Source organism: Crinia signifera, chromosome 3 (genome assembly GCF_055691185.1).
Source record: "Crinia signifera chromosome 3, ASM5569118v1, whole genome shotgun sequence".
Lineage (NCBI taxonomy): Eukaryota > Metazoa > Chordata > Amphibia > Anura > Myobatrachidae > Crinia > Crinia signifera.
In genome coordinates, this window is record NC_139219.1 from 62,399,724 (window position 1) to 62,417,278 (window position 17,555).

The 17,555-nt window shown below is 40.4% G+C and overlaps 1 protein-coding gene across 5 annotated transcripts in view; it reads right to left on the reverse strand.

The window, feature by feature from the left end:
- VRK2 (VRK serine/threonine kinase 2) overlaps positions 1–17,555 on the reverse strand; it is an 80,706-nt gene that overhangs the window by 22,852 nt on the left and 40,299 nt on the right. For all 5 annotated transcript variants that reach the window (XM_083175894.1, XM_083175895.1, XM_083175897.1 and 2 more), the window contains exons 10-11: positions 11,837–11,895; positions 7,553–7,731 (exon numbers count right to left, since the gene is read on the reverse strand). In XM_083175894.1, the coding sequence (XP_083032020.1) occupies positions 7,553–7,731; positions 11,837–11,895 (238 nt within the window). The remainder of the gene's footprint in view (positions 1–7,552; positions 7,732–11,836; positions 11,896–17,555) is intronic.

Consider the following 17,555-nt stretch of genomic DNA (forward strand, 5'->3'; position numbering starts at 1 on the left):
ACTGTGCAGGAGGTTGCTTGCTCGGTTGCCATATGTGTACAAGTGTGTGTGGGGGCGGGAGAGAAGGTCGTGGAAGGACTTGAGGAACGGGACATATGGGATATATATATATATACATACACATATAATATATATTGTTCCTAATATACATATGCAAATGTACCTTCATTTGCTTTTGAGAGCAACATTTGACAACACACCTACAGTATAAGGTTCCAAACATACAAGTGTTTGTTTCTGAACTCACTTTGAAGCAATTCAACACATTCTTAAGATTTAATACCCTTATGAAGTTTCTAAAAGAGGAAACGCGGTGGTTTTACCATGTTTCCATCTACACGTATGAATTACATCTGAACAAAGACGACAATGAATCATTTGGTCTCTCAACTTTTGTTTATGGTTTATTATTTGAATAATGCTCTATGGTGCCATGATTCAACAAAGTTTGGGAACCACTGTAAAACAATCATTGATATTGATTTATCATTGATATTTTTAGGGTGCTTCTTGTACATGCTGGTACAAGTTACTTTAGATTTGTTTGACTGATTGATGTTCTGGTATTCATCTTTCAGCACATTAATTTTTTTTTTTTTTTTACTTTTTTTCCGCAATGCTTCTCACACTTCACTCATCAAACTACATTAGCTCTTTTTGACATTCCATTTACAGAGTGATAACTGCTCAGTCAAATTAGTAATGCCTCTTAGGTGCTAAAAGGGAGGGTATTAACCCCCAGCACACCATAGGGCATTAGTAATAAGATTTGAAAAACCAACATAATAGAAGATAATTCAGAGATCTTAGTTACACATATTTTCCAAAAAATATGATAAGCCTCGGGGCCTCGGCAATGCTATGTAGTTTGCAAATTAATCAGTCCCCCCCATATATATATATGATCTAGAAATATAGATACATCTTTCACAGTCCTGTCCTTTTCTCCTCAAAAATATTTCCAGGATCAGGTCCTATCTAACCCAGGATGCCAAGAAGACCCTCATCTACTGACTAATCTTCTCCAGATTGGACTACTGTAATCTCCTACTTTCTGGCCTCCCTGTCAAACACCTCTCTACGCTCCAATCTATCCTCAACGCTGCTGCCCGGTTCACCTTCCTCTCCAAATGTACTTTGTCCGGGATGCAGTTACAATCCCGCCGTTCGGGATCCCGGCGTTCAGAATCCCGACGCCGAAATCCCAACCGCCGAAATACAGACACATTCTTCCTCTGTGGGTGTCCACAACACCCCTGGAGGGAGAATAAATTAGTGTGCCGAGCGTAGCGAGGCACCGGGCCCGCTGCGTGGCGAGCGCAGCGAGCCCGCAAGGGGGGGCGATCCACGTCCCCCCCTTGTCGGCATTTCGGCTGTCGGGATTCCGGCGTCGGGATTCTGAACGCCGGGATCCCGACCGCCGGGATTCAATACTGAATCCCTTTGTCCACCTCCCCTCTCTTACAAGCCCTACACTTGCTCCCCTTCAGAATATAATTCAAACTCCTCACACACACTTACAAAGCCATCACCCATTCTACTCCCACCTACATAACTGACCTTATCTCTCTTTTTACACTACCACCCACCCTCTTCATTCCACAAATGCATGCAGTCTCTCTTGCCAACAGGTTGCTTCCTCCCATTCCTGCCTCCAAGATTTTGGCCATTGTGCTCTGTAGCTCAGAAATTTTCTACCCCTTTAGATCAGACTCCACACCTCCCTACAAAACTTTAAACGGGATCTCAAGACCTACTTCTTCATTCAATCTAACCATTTCTCATCCTAACCTTCTGTCTATGCTCACTTTTATTCCTTCTGTGTCACACCAGTCTGTTTTCCTCTCCCCTTTAGAATGAAGGCTCTCATGAGCAGGGCTCTCTCCTCATGTGCTTTTGTTACACTATATGCAGGTCAGGTCTATCTTATCCGTGTATTCCAAAAACCAAAATATTCCAAAAATCTTGGTTTTTTCATAATATTTCAGTTTTTTTTTGTCCGTCCCCCCCTATTTCCCATACTTACCTCGTCCCCCGATGTCCACGGCGGCCTCCGGGATCATCTTCAGTGGCATTTCCGGTCCCACGGCTGCATTGAGCCAGTGATGTCACAGTATGCACTCGCGCAGTGCACCCCTGGGACCGGAGATGGCGCTGAAGAGGACACTGTGGGACATTGTGGACATCGGGGCTACCCCAGGGGACCAGATAAGTATGGAAAAAAATATATATATTCCAAAATCTGAAAAAATAGCTTATCCAAAATGCTCGTGGTCCCGAGCCTTTCGGATAAGGGATAATCAACCTGTATATCTCTGCCACCCTGATAATTTAATCAGTGTCCTGTCCCCTGATGGAACGGTCTTTATTTACCATGTACTTGTCCTAAATTGCCTTGTACTATAAATCATTATTTTCTTGTTTTTCACTAAACTATTTATGGTCAGGCGCTTCAGAACCCTTGTGGCAATATATAAAAAAACAATAATAATAAAATAACGTAGTTGTGGCAATAAAATGTGAAAAGCAAAAAAAAAAAAAAGTTTGGTTCTCATCTAAGATTACATTTCCCACAAGACAATATTTAAGAATGTTGGAAGTACTCCATGCTCTCTACAAGTGCTGTGAATCATAGACTGTGTCCCTTGCTACAATAAAATATAATTGTATCATAAGAGAAAGGTGACAATGGGGAGAACATGCAAAAATTACATATTCTCAATAGTAGTTAATTAGCCATGCAAAACCTCCTCAAACAGATATTCATTTCTATTAGAAATGATTACTATGCAAGTCTACAGATGTCAATACCACAGTCATTCAAATTCTTCTTCCCTACTAATTGAAGGTTGTAAGGCTCCACTGCCAAGGTTTCCTTCCAAAGAGCTAATTTATGACTAGAAGGATATTCTATGTCTTCAGTCAAAGCAGCTTAGAACACAGCAAATCAGAACCATCTGTGTACTGATGCTTGAATCACCATTTATCTATCAGCCCATCATTCTTGTTAGTTTGCACCCAGCATTCTTGGCTGCTGTGCACTTTCCCGTGGCCAAATTTCATAAGATATATTAAAAATTTAAAGTATCTTGACCCTTCCACATTGCAAGTGCACTGGATGGAAAGAGGATCCTTTCTGCACAAGATATGCTCAAGAAAGGTCACTGGCTGATGCTTTTAATTATGCTAAGCAGCGATGACAAAAAAGCGAGACCTTACCTTGAAGTGGAGATGGATGTACAGTACATCTTATTTTACATTAAACAGCACATGTTTGCATTAAGTTATCTCTTGGATATATTATTTCCTCATTTGCAGAAAGCTAAAGTATTTTTACAGCACTGTGCTACAAGATTTTGTGAATAAGTTCAAGTACAGTTTAACCTACTGGTACTGAAGCTTTTAAAATAGAAAGTCAATTATTTTCATAATTCAATCACACCCAGTACATGAATACATGACACTGCAGGAATTTTATTAAACTGACTAGTATTAGAGATGTAGAAATGTGGATTTAGTCTATTTTGAGGCTCTCGGTGCACTAGCAGGAAGTGTATGATTGGTTGTGTCAGCATGAAAGTGCTGTGAAAGGGGGGTTAGAACCTATTCCATTGTTGGAAACAGATGCCATTCTAGCTATTCTCCATCAGCCGTCATTGCCCATCACAAAACTAGGGAATAACTAGCATATTATTGGAGATGTTTTTCCAATGTATCCTAATGAGAAAGTGATTTTTGACAACTGTCAGCGGGATGACTGCTGAACTCAGAGTTTTTTTTTAAAGGGGCAATCATTTAAAACCATGCCTTGCAAATGTTTGCCCCTTTAAAGAAACCTCTGAGTTCGTCCGGCATCCTGGAAGGCCACCGGACTTGCAGTCCTTTGCATCTGGCCCCATTCTTTATGTGGAAATTGGGAAGCAATGTAAAATTGTAGGTTGCCCTAAGTCTGATGCCGGTTTTATGGATAGCTGGGTAAAGATGTGTCCTCATGCATATTTTCTGCAGTCACGCCAACAGCCCCTGTCGGCACATCATGTCCCATGTGACTTTTCTAGTGTTGGGTGACTTTTTTGCCAAAAATGTCTTCGTTGAGACTAGGATGCACCAGGGGGGGGTGTGGGATAATTTGATAGAGGACACTTGTATATATGTGTGACTGAGTCTGTGAATCTGTATACAAAATAATGTAGCAGCTGTAGCTTTTTTCCAAAACAAGTTCTGTTGTGCTCCGTATTCTAATCTCCAGCAGAGTCTCCCGATGCATCCTAGTTGCATCATTTTATGACTAAGAAGCTGGAAACCGTCCACTCACTCATACCATAGTGTATTAAGGCTAGATGTATGAGGACATACCTGTATCTGCGCAAATATTATACAAAAGTTAATTTAGGAGTGTTTAAAAAATAGTTCAACCAATCACACTTCTATGGGATTTAGATTAGCAGACTGTGCAATGGACAGGCTTGTTTGGCATCAAAATCCTCATGTGCAGGCCTATATATTCCACTAGCTACAGTAGGTTTGGAACGGGATGCGGTCAATTTGCCGGCGGTCGGGATCCCGGCGTTCAGAATCCCGACACTGGAATCCCGAAACTTTCTCCCTCCGTGGGTGTCCACGACACCCATAGAGGGAGAATAAAATAGCGTGCCGAGCGTAGTGAGGCACCGGGCCCGCTGCGTGGCGAGCGCAGCGCCGGGATCCCGACCGCCGGGATTACGTATCGGATCCGTTTGGAACTAGGAGCAGCAGAGGGACAAAATGTTTAGCTTAAAAACTGGTAATGATATTAGGTGTTAATTCTCAACACAGTACAGTTCAGAAAAGTCTCTTTACACCACAAGGGAGTGAATCAAAAACTCAGTCCTCAAGGCACTCCAAAAGAGGATGTTTTAAAGAATCCCGATGTTAAATCATATTGACTGAAGTACTAGTTAAGTCACCTGGGCAAAGTATGGCTATAATCAAAACCTGGACTGTCAGGATACCCTGAGAACCACGTTTGGGAACTTCTTCCATAAGGCATTTGTGTCCCTGATGCAGATTACATTACACCAGGGATAGTAAACTCCAGTCTTTGAGAGCTACCAACAGTTAAGGTTTTCTAGGTCTCCTCACAGAATCATAAGTGAAGTAATTAGCTCCACCTATGGATCATTTATAATGTGTCAGTCAGTAATGAATGTACCTGTGCCCCAGCTAGGTGATCTAGAAAACGTAAACTGTTGATAGCTCTCGAGGACTGTAGTGGTCTACCATGGCATTACACCAAAAAGACAATCATGAAGTTACTACAATACCATTGAGAACAAGGCCAAAACAGAAGGACTGCAGACAATGAAAAAGAACCCATACTCCAGCAGTAAGTGAACTGGCACAGACAGAGCATCTGTTCCTTATCCAGACCAGTAACTGTGAGGTGTCTACATTCATGGGCAATTCCCTAAGATGGATGAAGCGAAGATGGTACAGTGTTCAAGGAGCTGGATTTTGACAAGTCTTCCCCATGGCAAAAACAATCCCAATTGTGTCTGTCTCTACTCTCATGATCTGTAGCTGCTGAGAATGCAAATGATGATTCTGCCATACTGATGACTCGGCCAAATGCCTGTAGTAACAACATCACCTGGGTTGTACTCGTTCAGGGGAGGTGTTGAAAATTCCCTGTCAAAATTATGTCTTTTAAAGCAAGAGAACTACACTTAGAGCAAGAAGCACCACAAGAAGCAACCACCATCCCTGATTGCACTTTGTATATGGAATTAGTAGGCCCTTCAAGTGGACTTCTTCTCAGAGAAAATATTTAAGCTCACATTAATATAAAATAGTAAAGAAGTTACAACACTACAAGAGTACTGCTTACTCAACTGAGAACCTGGGGATACACCAGGGCAGGGCTGGGCAACACCGGCCATCCACATGTTTATGAACTACCATCCCAGCATGCCTTGCATCAGTTTCAGCATGGCCACATAGCAAAACTAATGCAAAGCATCCTGGGATGTGTAGTTCATCAACATCTGGAGGGCCGGTGTTGCCCAGCCCTGCACCAGGGGAAGGAAAGATACACTACAGTACTGTATATAAAATGGACTGGTTTCCCTCTTGTCTCCTGTGTTTGTGTACATGTGTTTAGGGCAGACTGGTTCTTATATGTGGTCAAACAACATTTCTTGATTTTAATATTTAAATATTAAGTACTATGAAATATAAGTGAAAATCCCACTGTAACTATCACATCTTTGGCACCTAGATATACAGTGCAGACTATTTAAAAGGAAAGGGGTGTTCTGGATATCAGGCATTGTTTTATATTGTGCAATTTTTTTCTTCAAAATTGCAAATAAAATCATGTTACCATATACAATACATTTTACTTAATGTATTAAATGTGACAGGTACTTATGTAGTATCTGGGCGTCCGATTTTGTGATTGTATGCCTTACCTTAAGGCATACAATCAGATGCGATGCGATGCGATTTTGCATAGGATTCAATGTTAAGAAGGTCCTGTTCATTTCCCCACTATCCAAGTGGGCATAGAGTTGATTTTATATAGCGTGGCGAGCGCAGCGAGCCACCGAGCCCGAAGCGTGGCGAGCGAACGCATATTTCTTAAAAAGTATTCTGTGTCCCCTCGCGGGGCTCGCTACGCTTCGGGCTCGGTGGCTCGCCACAGGTTTGTATCCAACTCCATGCCCACTTGGATAGTGGGGAAAGGAAAAGGACCCCTTTTTCCAATTGAATTCTATGTTAAAATGGACTCAGACCATTTTAACATTGAATCCTATGGAAAAATCTTGACCATCGCATCGCATACGATTTGGTCGCATGCGATGCGATGTGATGCGATCCGATTTCTAAATCGGACGCCCAGATACTACATAAGTACCAATGTGACATATTGCAAATATCTAGTAAACACCATTATTTTACAGTATAAGATGCTCGATTCCATCTGACACACTGAAGTGGTTTTGTTACAAAATTGGTAATGTATTTTTTTCAACAATTGATGGGGCAAAAATGATTACATATTGTCATAGGGCAACCACCTGGTGGTAACGGTGGAGTTCGGCAGCTGCATAGTGGGATACTAAAAATAGTTATTTTACGGACAAATTCTCTACTAGATAATGCAAGTGTCTGAGAGCAGACTGGTGTCTCTGGAAGGCATCCATAAGTAAACTGAAACCAGTGAGTATTATCCACCTCACATTGGGTCTGGTTTTAATTTCCTAACTACAGAATTTACTATCCTGCAAGTTGCACATACATGGCCTGGCTCTTTGGTTTACTTTTTGACAATGCATTTTAAAAGTAGCGTTAGGCTGCACTTCCCTCACAACGAAACCAGTTGTATATTTCCCTCTTCCCTATCCCGCATGAGGTTTGGCAGATTCAAAGTTTGCAGATAGTAGCTGGTACCACTAAAACCCCATTATGTTTAAATTCAGTTTTCATTTCAATAGGGGTATACATGTGGCTTATAAAGTCCCTTTGATATGAAATGATAATATTGATGAAGACATTTATATAGAATTCATACCTTTTTAACAGTAGTAGACATTTTTGAAAAGGATCTCTCATTTGAAAAAATGAGCGGAGCACGAAGATTAGTTCCAGCAGACTCCAAAGCCTTCAACAGGATTCTCTTCAGAGCTTCATAATTTGGCTTTTCACTGTAGTTCAAACTGGAAACTGCATCCATAAACTCAGCCAGTTCATCTGGAGATGGATAAAACAGATTTGAGAGTTACTAGGTGTACTGTAATATAGTGTCTGAAAAGAAACAGTTTTAAAATGATAAGTTGGTTCATTGCCCTTTAACCCATCCAAATAAAAATTATAGGGTTGTAGAAGATTGTTTTTTAATACTTTATGGGAGATGTATCCAACTTGGAAAGAAATAAAGTTTCAACCAATCAGCTTCTGTCATTTTTCAAACACAGCCTGTAAGTTGACAGAAGCTGATTGGTTAGTATTTTCTCTCCCTCCAAAAGGTTTGATACCTCTTTCCTTGCATACATTTTATGCTCAAGGAAAGCCATGAAAAAAAGAAAAACAAACATTGCAAATGTATAATCGAATACAACGTAGGAGTAGTTTGTAGAATTCACATAGAAATAAAATATACAACATTTACATTAAATTACAACTTTGACCGATATATTATTAGCCACGATCACTGCTCAACGGGGGCTTCCCAATTAGCCCCGTTAAGCCGGCGCTTATGTCTGTTTAGTGAAGATTTTGTTTCACTACTTTCGGCAGGCAGGGCAGAATCCTTTAAAGCTGCCTAGTTTTGTAGCAAAAACGGGACTGTGGCAGGGCTTTTGGCAGAAAATGTGCTTTTCATTGGATAATCAAATAAAAAACATTGCCCAAATATTGGGGAAAAATAGCTCTGTGCTCTCTCTCTCAAACTGAACCGGTCTCCCCACTCCTTTTTGCCCCAAACCATATCCTCATGCTAAAACAGGAGGGTCCCAGTTGGTGGTGCCTTTGGGGAAACTATATTTACGGTGCCAGACAGGAGTTACTGGGAGTCAAATGGTTTCAGATTAGCCCCACGCAGATAGAGTGCAGCTTTGGGTGGTAGTACATGGCAAACAAGCTTCAGGGAGGACAGACCAAGATACAACCCGGAGCAAGGTGAGGGCATTATATGAATTAGTGTGTATAACATGCACTTACAGGTGGCAATTGTTTTGCATATTTTATATTTAGAATTTTCATTGGCTTAGTAGTAAGGGGATAAAAAGTGGGATTACTTACATTGTTAACTACAATATTTGTAGTTTTTTACTTTTTACTGCCACCCTAAGCTGCACTGCAATGCAAGTCCCAGTTTATGCCCACAGAGTGCAGAGAAAAGGGGCAGAGTCATGCAGCCATAATCCGTGTTTTTGTATGACCATGTCCATTTGTTTAAAGCACTTGACAATGGCACACTCACAGATTACCTGTAAGAAACAATTTTACTTGCATCACTGGTGGTGATGTCACCTTCACTGCAAATAAGCAAAGGATTGCAGATATATCTAGTACTTTATGTGTGGAATTTACATATTAATTAGATGGTGCGTGTGCATGTACTGTATGGGGGGGGGGGGGTGTGGTATATTTCACCGACAGTCGGGATTCCGACAGTCATTACTCAGATGTTGGAATCCCGACTGCACAGCGGGGGGAGTGCAATGAAGCCCCTTGCGGGCATGCTGCGCTCGCCACCTATTTTATTCGACTGTCGGGGAGCCGTCCGGCACCCGTATGGGGAATGGAGGTGGTCGTCTCAGTTTTTCTGGTGAATGACATAAAAACAGCATACAGTATTTTCGAAGTGCAGATTTTATTATGAAAACCTTGCTCTTTTATTAAAGGTGGAATCAGTTAATTTTAAAACATTAAAAAAAAAACATATTTACTATTTTGTGCAGATTGTATTGACAGTACTGGAAGGATCAATGCCCCGTACACATTATATGATATGCGTTACCACCAATATTGTTAATGGTATTGGCGGTCCTGCAAAGCAAACGTTCCACAGGATACACACTAAGTGATATCGTTAAAAAGCAGTGCGGACTCCTTTAATGCCCCCATTACCCATGGCCATGCCCCATATACCCATAGCCCTGCACCTTGTGCTGGTGTTTACCTGGGAAATGTTAAAGGATATGCATTAGTCTTAGAACCTGTTTTAAGTGAACCAGTGAGTTCCAAAGAGTAAAGAGCTGCAGTGATAGAAGCTTACGCTTTAACTAATATGGGAAATTCTAGGTAATGTCCATCATCTGCGGATGGATGTGAGCAAATTGGATTATAGGGAGTTAGAAGCTTCAAGTACCTAGGACCCTGGTTATATATAGCATATTAAATGCTACAGTAGTTAAACAATCTTGAAACAGATTAGTTCTAAAGATCCAATGCAGGGAAGAGAAGACAGGTGTTACGTAGTAGGAACAGGGCTGATTAGCTGAAGCCAGGCTTCTGCATTCTTGTACCAGCCTCACACAATGCAGCTCTATTACTTGGGGGACCCAGGTAGAGAGAATTTCAGTACTACATACATTCAAACACAATGCATGTATAAATATTCTACTGTGTCTAAAGACGCCCATACACTAGGGTGACTTCGAGGGGAGAAGTCGCCTGCGACTGCCCCTTGAACCACCCGGACTGCATGGACTACACCGTATGCAGTCATTTTGCATACAATGTATTGCATGCAATGCCAGTCAAGCCTGCCGAAAGGCTTGGCGTCATGATATAGATCTATTGTGCAGTAGGTGCGATCTTCAAGCTTTAATGCAATGCTCACTGGACCGCGCATCTCAGACACATGCGATTGGTCACTTTTGATCTGATTTCCCGCCAGAATCGAATGAAAAGTGACCAAATTGCCATGGAATCGCCCTAGTGTATGGGCACCTTTTGGCTTGACTTAACCCTGAGCGCCAAGTGAATTTGTCCAAATAGGTGTGAAAATTGGCAAGCAAACATTTTTCTTCATCATAATGACCTGTAATGTTTAACTTGGGTAAAAATAGATTCTATTTCCTATATAACATTTTTTATTTGAATTTATATAACAAATGTAAGCAACGCTGGCATTTTTTTTGTGGATAATTTGAACATCTTTCAGAAATGTTGGCACTCAAAGGGATAAACACACTGAAATACAAGAAATGTAAAAGAAAAGAAAAAATAACACTTGCAGAGAAAGTTAAATTTAAATATATACAATATCATTCAGTACAATGATGTTTATTTTTACATCCATTTACACGTGCTTGCATTGCACTATTAACACATCTTAAAAGAAACATTCTAATGCCAGTCTGTCAGCGGCATTAGAGTATATGGATAATAACATTGTAACACAGTTTCTGACCATTCCACATTATACTATACACAGTGGCAAGTACAGTACAGTAGGCTTAAAAGGATTAAGTTATGTACCATGTTCCTTAATCTTAAGGATAGTAGGCTTGTTTTTACTCTTGGTTATAATCAGAGATATCTAGGGAATCCCTATGTGACAAATGAAGATCCCCTTTGGCAACAAAGATGTAAAATTACTTTGGCCCCAGAGGGCACTGTAATGTTTATTACATTACCATATGGCAGTACAAATTTCTATTTGCATATGGGTTTTTGGCACTCTCCCTGATTGGAAAACACAAATTAATTTAATACTACATGCTTATTGTGCATGTGCAATTTGGAGAGAAGAGATTAGCAATGCGATATGGTTTGGCTTTAATGTCACATATTTATAAACGCTTTTGATTTCTGAACATCCTTAATATCACAATTCCCATTGTACAGAAATAAATAGGGTTCACATCGCACCCTCTGACCATTGCTGCAGTATTAATAGGCCTCTGTTACAGATCAATGCGTATAGTATTCTCCATACAGCACAGCTAGATCCCCCTGCATTTATCAGAATTCATATTGAAGTGAAGATTGGCGCTTAACCCTTTGAGTGCCAACGCTGCTGGAAGCGATCCTCCAAATACCCGCGCAAAATGCCTGCATCGCTCGCAGCGACTGTTCTTTTGGTATGAACAAATACAAATACAGCCAAAATCAATTAACTGAAATTTAGGTGAATATTGCACCCAAAAAAGAACAGTCGCTGTGAGAGGCGCTGGCATTTTTAACAGATATATTGAGGATTGCTCACAGCAACGTCGGCGCTCAAAGGGTTAATAAATAAAAAGGTTTGCTTGGCGGTTTCTACATCTATTTTGACAATTTCCCTTTGCACTCAAAGGGTTAAACAGTCTGCAGTACAACAAAAGGAGCGTTATGTAATACTTACAGCGGCCGTCTTTATGACCTAACCACTCAGTGACAGAATTTGGGCGGTCATTAACAAACCTGAAAGAAGATAATATGCTTATGGTTATATTTTCCATTGTACTGATCCAGTATGTATACTTATAAAGAATATGAGGAGCCATTTCTATTCTAAGGGCAGTATTCAATGAGAAAAATTCTCCGTGTTATATGGCGAGTTTGTGCTTTTCTCGCGTTGGGCGGAGACTTTTGCTCTCAAAAAGCGAGCAACCCTATTCAACGTGCACTTCTCGCCGTCTTTCTAAGTGATTTTCGCCATGTAGCAATTCTCCCATCTTTTCATGGAGAAGTGGAATATGAACTTTTACAATAAAAGGTTTTAATTTTGGTGTCAAAAAATCAGGAATTTTAATCTGTGAAAGGGCATGCTATTTTTATTCATGTGCTTATAGCACATGAATATATATTTAATTTAAATATATATATATATATATATATATATATATATATATATATATATATATATATATATATATATATATATATATATATATATATATATATATATATATATATATATATATATATATATGTGTGTTTTTTTTTTTTTTTACACAGAGCAGCCAGCAGGGGGCCGGGAGCCGAGCCGCTCATTAGATATTCATATATTCACTGCAACCGATCATTACATATGCACGATCGGGGGGCAGCCTGTGCTGCCTGGCTCCCGGGGAGCCCACCTCCCCCCCACATACCTTCTGGGACTTCCATCTCCCTGCCTGCCGCCATCCTCAGGCTCCCTGCAGCGTCACCTCATACACCGGATTGGCTGATACTCTCCGCGAGGGGCGGCGAGTATGTCACATTGAATAGTGTATAAAGTGCCGTGGCGGAGAATCTCCAAACATGGAGAATCTCCGCAAAAACACGGCGAGTGCATGGCGAGCGAAAAAAAACGCTCGCCATGCACGGAGAATATTTTCATTGAATACTGCCCTAAGAACAATTATAACAACATTTCTATCATTCCAACAATGTTGCATTTGCATCACTAAAGTGCAAGTGAAGCGATGGCTCAGTACGGGCAGCCTAGCTGCAAAGCCAGACACATGCCAGCCATATTTGGGGTCGCAGTGGCTGCCCCCACCTCGAATGGTCCAGTCACGCCTGCGCTATCAGGACCCCAACCTAGGAACAAATACATTAACCTCCACAGAGGTGTGGATCTGTGGATGTATTTGTGTATAGAGTAAAGGCCCCCATACACTGGGTCCGAGATGTTCTTAGGACAAGTCGGACCATTATGCCCCGCAGCTCCCACAGGAGGCTGCTTACGATTTGACACTTGATGTGCCAAATTATACATGCAATAAATCATGGTCGCTAGATATTAAAGGCAATCTTTTACAGCCTCTTTATACACGTTGCCCCCCTGGAATCATACCAAATATTGCCCAAGAGTCCCCTAACGGAATATACTTTACCAGATGCTCTAGTGCATATTTTGTGACCTTAAGCCAAAAGGCTCTTATCAAAGGGCAACACATCCATTTTTATATCTATAGATTTTGCACAGTGCATTTTTTTTTGTTGAGCAGTCACCCATTTAATGTATTGGGTGTGAAACCATTTGAATACTTTTTGGGTATCTTTGCACATGTAATTAGGTTTGTACCTTTGTGCTGGTACACACAGTATGTATGTGTATATATATATTGCCCTCCTATGTGAGGGGTTAAATCCTACCAAATCTATAACCTACAATAAGGCAGCACTCAAAGACTGGATACCCAATATCCATTCTCCATTATTGTAAGAGATGATAGATAGATAGATAGATAGATAGATAGATAGATAGATAGATAGATAGAGAGAGTGAGAGTTTAGTTCCAATAATGATGACACTCAATAATAGAAAATACACCTTGCTCCCGGTGCTCACAGAATGCAGTTTATGAATCCAAGTCCCTCAGGAATAAACAGCACTCAGGAGACAGTTAAAGGAATGAAAAGTTTATTAGGTGTCCATGGGAACGTCTCCGGTATAAGCACTATCCACAGCTCCAACCTACAGCAAGAGGGCTCCCACATACACAGTGCTCGTTGATCGCTTTCAGCCGGCAGATTCAGGCGTGCAGCTGCCCTGTGAGTTCCAGGGGCTGGTAAGTATGGTGTATATGTGGGTGCCCTCTTGCTGTAGGTTGGGGCTGAGGACAGGGCTTAATTGAAACGTTCCGTAGACACCTAATACAATTTTAATTTCTCTAACTGTCTTCCTGAGGGACTTAGAGGAAACAAACAGGAGAAGCGCACAATGAGTGTAAAGGTAAACAGCACTAATTGTAATAAGGCTCACATACTGATGGGTTTAAAACTGCAAACATCAGCATGGAATCACCGAGCATAAGTACAGCGATCATCAGGGCATCCAGGACAGATTAACCAGGTGGCAGATACCGGGAAGGAACAGATCGAAGGACGGCTTCAGCGTTAATGTCAACAATGGGAACAGCCTCAAAGCGTTCCGTCATCCTAGACTTCATCAGGAGGCGTGTTACAATTATTACAATTAGTAAAGTGCTCTTTACTTTTACGCTCACTGTGCGCTTCTCCTATTTGTTATATACACAGGTTCTCTGACGAAGGAATTAAAATTTCCGAAACGGTTAGCAACTAAGCTGTGCACGGCTCCAGCTTCTTTATTCACGTTGTCAAGACCCTCATCCGAGTGCTGCCAGCAGCCGTGGCTGCCTCTACATACCCCCTCTTGGAGGGCCCCGGGGGCAATTGTCTTCTGTTATTTGGAGTGCCGGTTACCAACAATTGAGATATAGATATATATATATAAAAAGCCTTGTAAATTGCAACACGTGCTGGGTAGTATACATGTTAGAGTGCAAGTGTGGACTGAAATACGTAGGCAAGACGAAAAGACAATTGAAATTGCGTATACAAGAGCATGTAAGAGGTATTAAGAATAAAGTGGAAACCCACACAATCCCAAGACATTTCAAAAAATATCATAATGGAAATGTGGGTCCAGAAGGGAAATGTTCTGGATACATGCACTTAACACTTTGACACCCAACGGGTTAAATGACAATTATGAAATTGCACCATTCTTATGAAGCTGTAAATTTGATGAATTTCTTTCTTTTAAATTCTTTTTATAACTCTTTTTAACTAACTTTTTAGAAAAACCTCCTTTGTAATATACGTTCTATATTTATTTGTGCATTTTATATTAGCATACAATTGTGTGTATTTATGGTGTAGAATTATGTACTGTAGGTGGTCCCTGGCTGATGAATATGCGGGGAGGTAGGCACTGTGACCGTTTAATCCCCCCTGTATACAAAATCGGCAGGACACCTAAATTGGATTATATTGGTTTATGAATTTGAGATAGTTTGCAAATGTTTTTTAATAATTTGTATCAGCTTGTTCCCCCAATATTAGGCTCTGCACCAAAAAGGTGTATGAAGGGTAGTTATATGAAAACCTAGCAATGCAGAAGTACAATGCACGCATCCGATTGAGAGAGATGGAGCGGTAACTAGATGAAACAGTAGCTTAGCAACAGCGAGTTGGCGTCCCATTAGAGCCGCTCCAATGTGAAGAGATGGGCGGACTCCTGGGTTTAGCCTTGCATGAAAGAAAGAGGCGGACTAGGGGCTACGTTCCGGAAACAGGCTAACCAGAGGCACAATATGCGTTCCACGGATGAGAATTGTATGGGCGCACGTCACAGGAAGTGACGCGTGCGTTCCATAACCCCGGAAACCGGAAGTATCGTACCGGGTATGCGGCGGAATTGAATGATTGTGGGTTAATTAGTATAGGTATAAATATATAAATATAGGGACTGTCATGCAAGTCCACATACACTCCTGAAGAAGTCCAGTAATATGCAAAGGACGAAACGCGTTGAGGATTTCCATTGATGGACATTGACTGACCTCAAGGGTGCTGGCAGAGCACACATCAGATAAGCTTATACCTTATTTTAACATTGTAAGGGCAACTGAGTTGTCATTGTGTCGTGTAATAAAATTTGTGTTTACATATTACACTATCATCTCCTATTATTTTGCTTTCTAATACATGTGATACTATTGTGGAGCAAACAGTGGATTATACCCGGTTCCATAGGGGAGGAAACTATAGAAGCTGTGGGAACCCTGACTGCAACAACTGTCTGTGGGTGACATTGCATACAGGCTCAGATTTCAGTGGTGGTGAACCACCTCTTACGGTACACCTTCATTTGTTGGGGTGTTAATTTCCCCCATGGTGAAGGGTATCGCACAAATAAGAGATACTGCACTAGGAGGCGCTTTTTTCTCATCTTTTTTTACAGATTCATTTTAAAGTGTTCTTGGACAAGAAACACACAGGAGATAAGCAGCCGCCCTGAAGAGGAGGGACAGTGCATAGGGAAGAGTGTGGAGTATTGAAAAGCTCCAGATTTGTGACATTGCTTTAATACCTTTTTGAAAGGAAGGGAGACTAGAAGGGGCTCAGCGCTAATACCACAAATATTATTATATATATATATATATATATATATATATATATATATATATATATTCTATCTCCACAGTCATTTCCAAATAATTCTACTTTCCATAAGGAATTCAACATGAAGTTGGACTTGTCTCTACATTTTTGCCCATGCTCTCCTCTAGTTCCAGTATCATTCCTGCACAAGATTAATATCCTGATTACATAGCAAATGGAGGGTTTCTAAAACGGTCAGCTTTGGTGCTGAACTAGTATGTTAGATGGAACTCTGTTTAAAGAGAATTGCTCAGTGTGTTCCGTTTTTGTGCGTTCTTTATCCTTTTACAATGATATTCACTTTTATATTCACATATGTATTATTCATAGTAAGAGGCTTAAATTCATACATAATAAGAGCAAAGCAAAAAGGAGTCATTCTGATTCTTCTAACTCAGTGCATTTAATGTTGAGATTACCATTTTTTAAAGCCATATAAACAACAATTGGAAAAAAGGTTAAATCTCACAAGTTTAGTTCCTTCTATTAATTTTCCACATTTTGTGGATGAAATCCTTCCAAAATTAAAACTTTGAGATAACCAGGGGAATATTTTCAATATTCAAACTTCCCTACTTAAAACTTAGTGTGTGAGCGTGAATCTGGATATGAATTAACCCATTGAGTTAGGGAACCTGATACACTATATCTGAAACATTCACTGAATAAGCAATTCAAAATACTCAATGAAAGCGGAAATAATCTCTTACCACATAAAAAGAATGTTCTCCAGTCAGTGATAAATGCATACATATGTGAATATATATTTTGTTTTTTAATTGTTTGCATAAAATAAAAAAACCTGATCAAAAGATGAAATGTATCCCTGCTTCATTGTAAGAATGAAAATTAAATGAAATGTGCAAAAAAATAAAAAAATTCTATACAGTCGTCTTATTTAGCAGAACATTCTGTCAACCGTTTTGCCTCGCAGGTGGGGTAGATGTAACATATGAAGAGATTTATATTTCAAAAGGAGTGTGTCCAAAAAAATATAAACAACAGTGTAAAAATAAAGCGGTCCAGTATTTTATGACTACATGCAAAAGCTGCCAGTATTTACCATGCATGCAAAAAAAATGTACAGTATTTGCATCACAATATGGTTTGGCAAGGTGCTCAATTACAGATGTATCCTCATACATCCTTGCTGATGCCAGGCCAAACATCCCCTCATGACA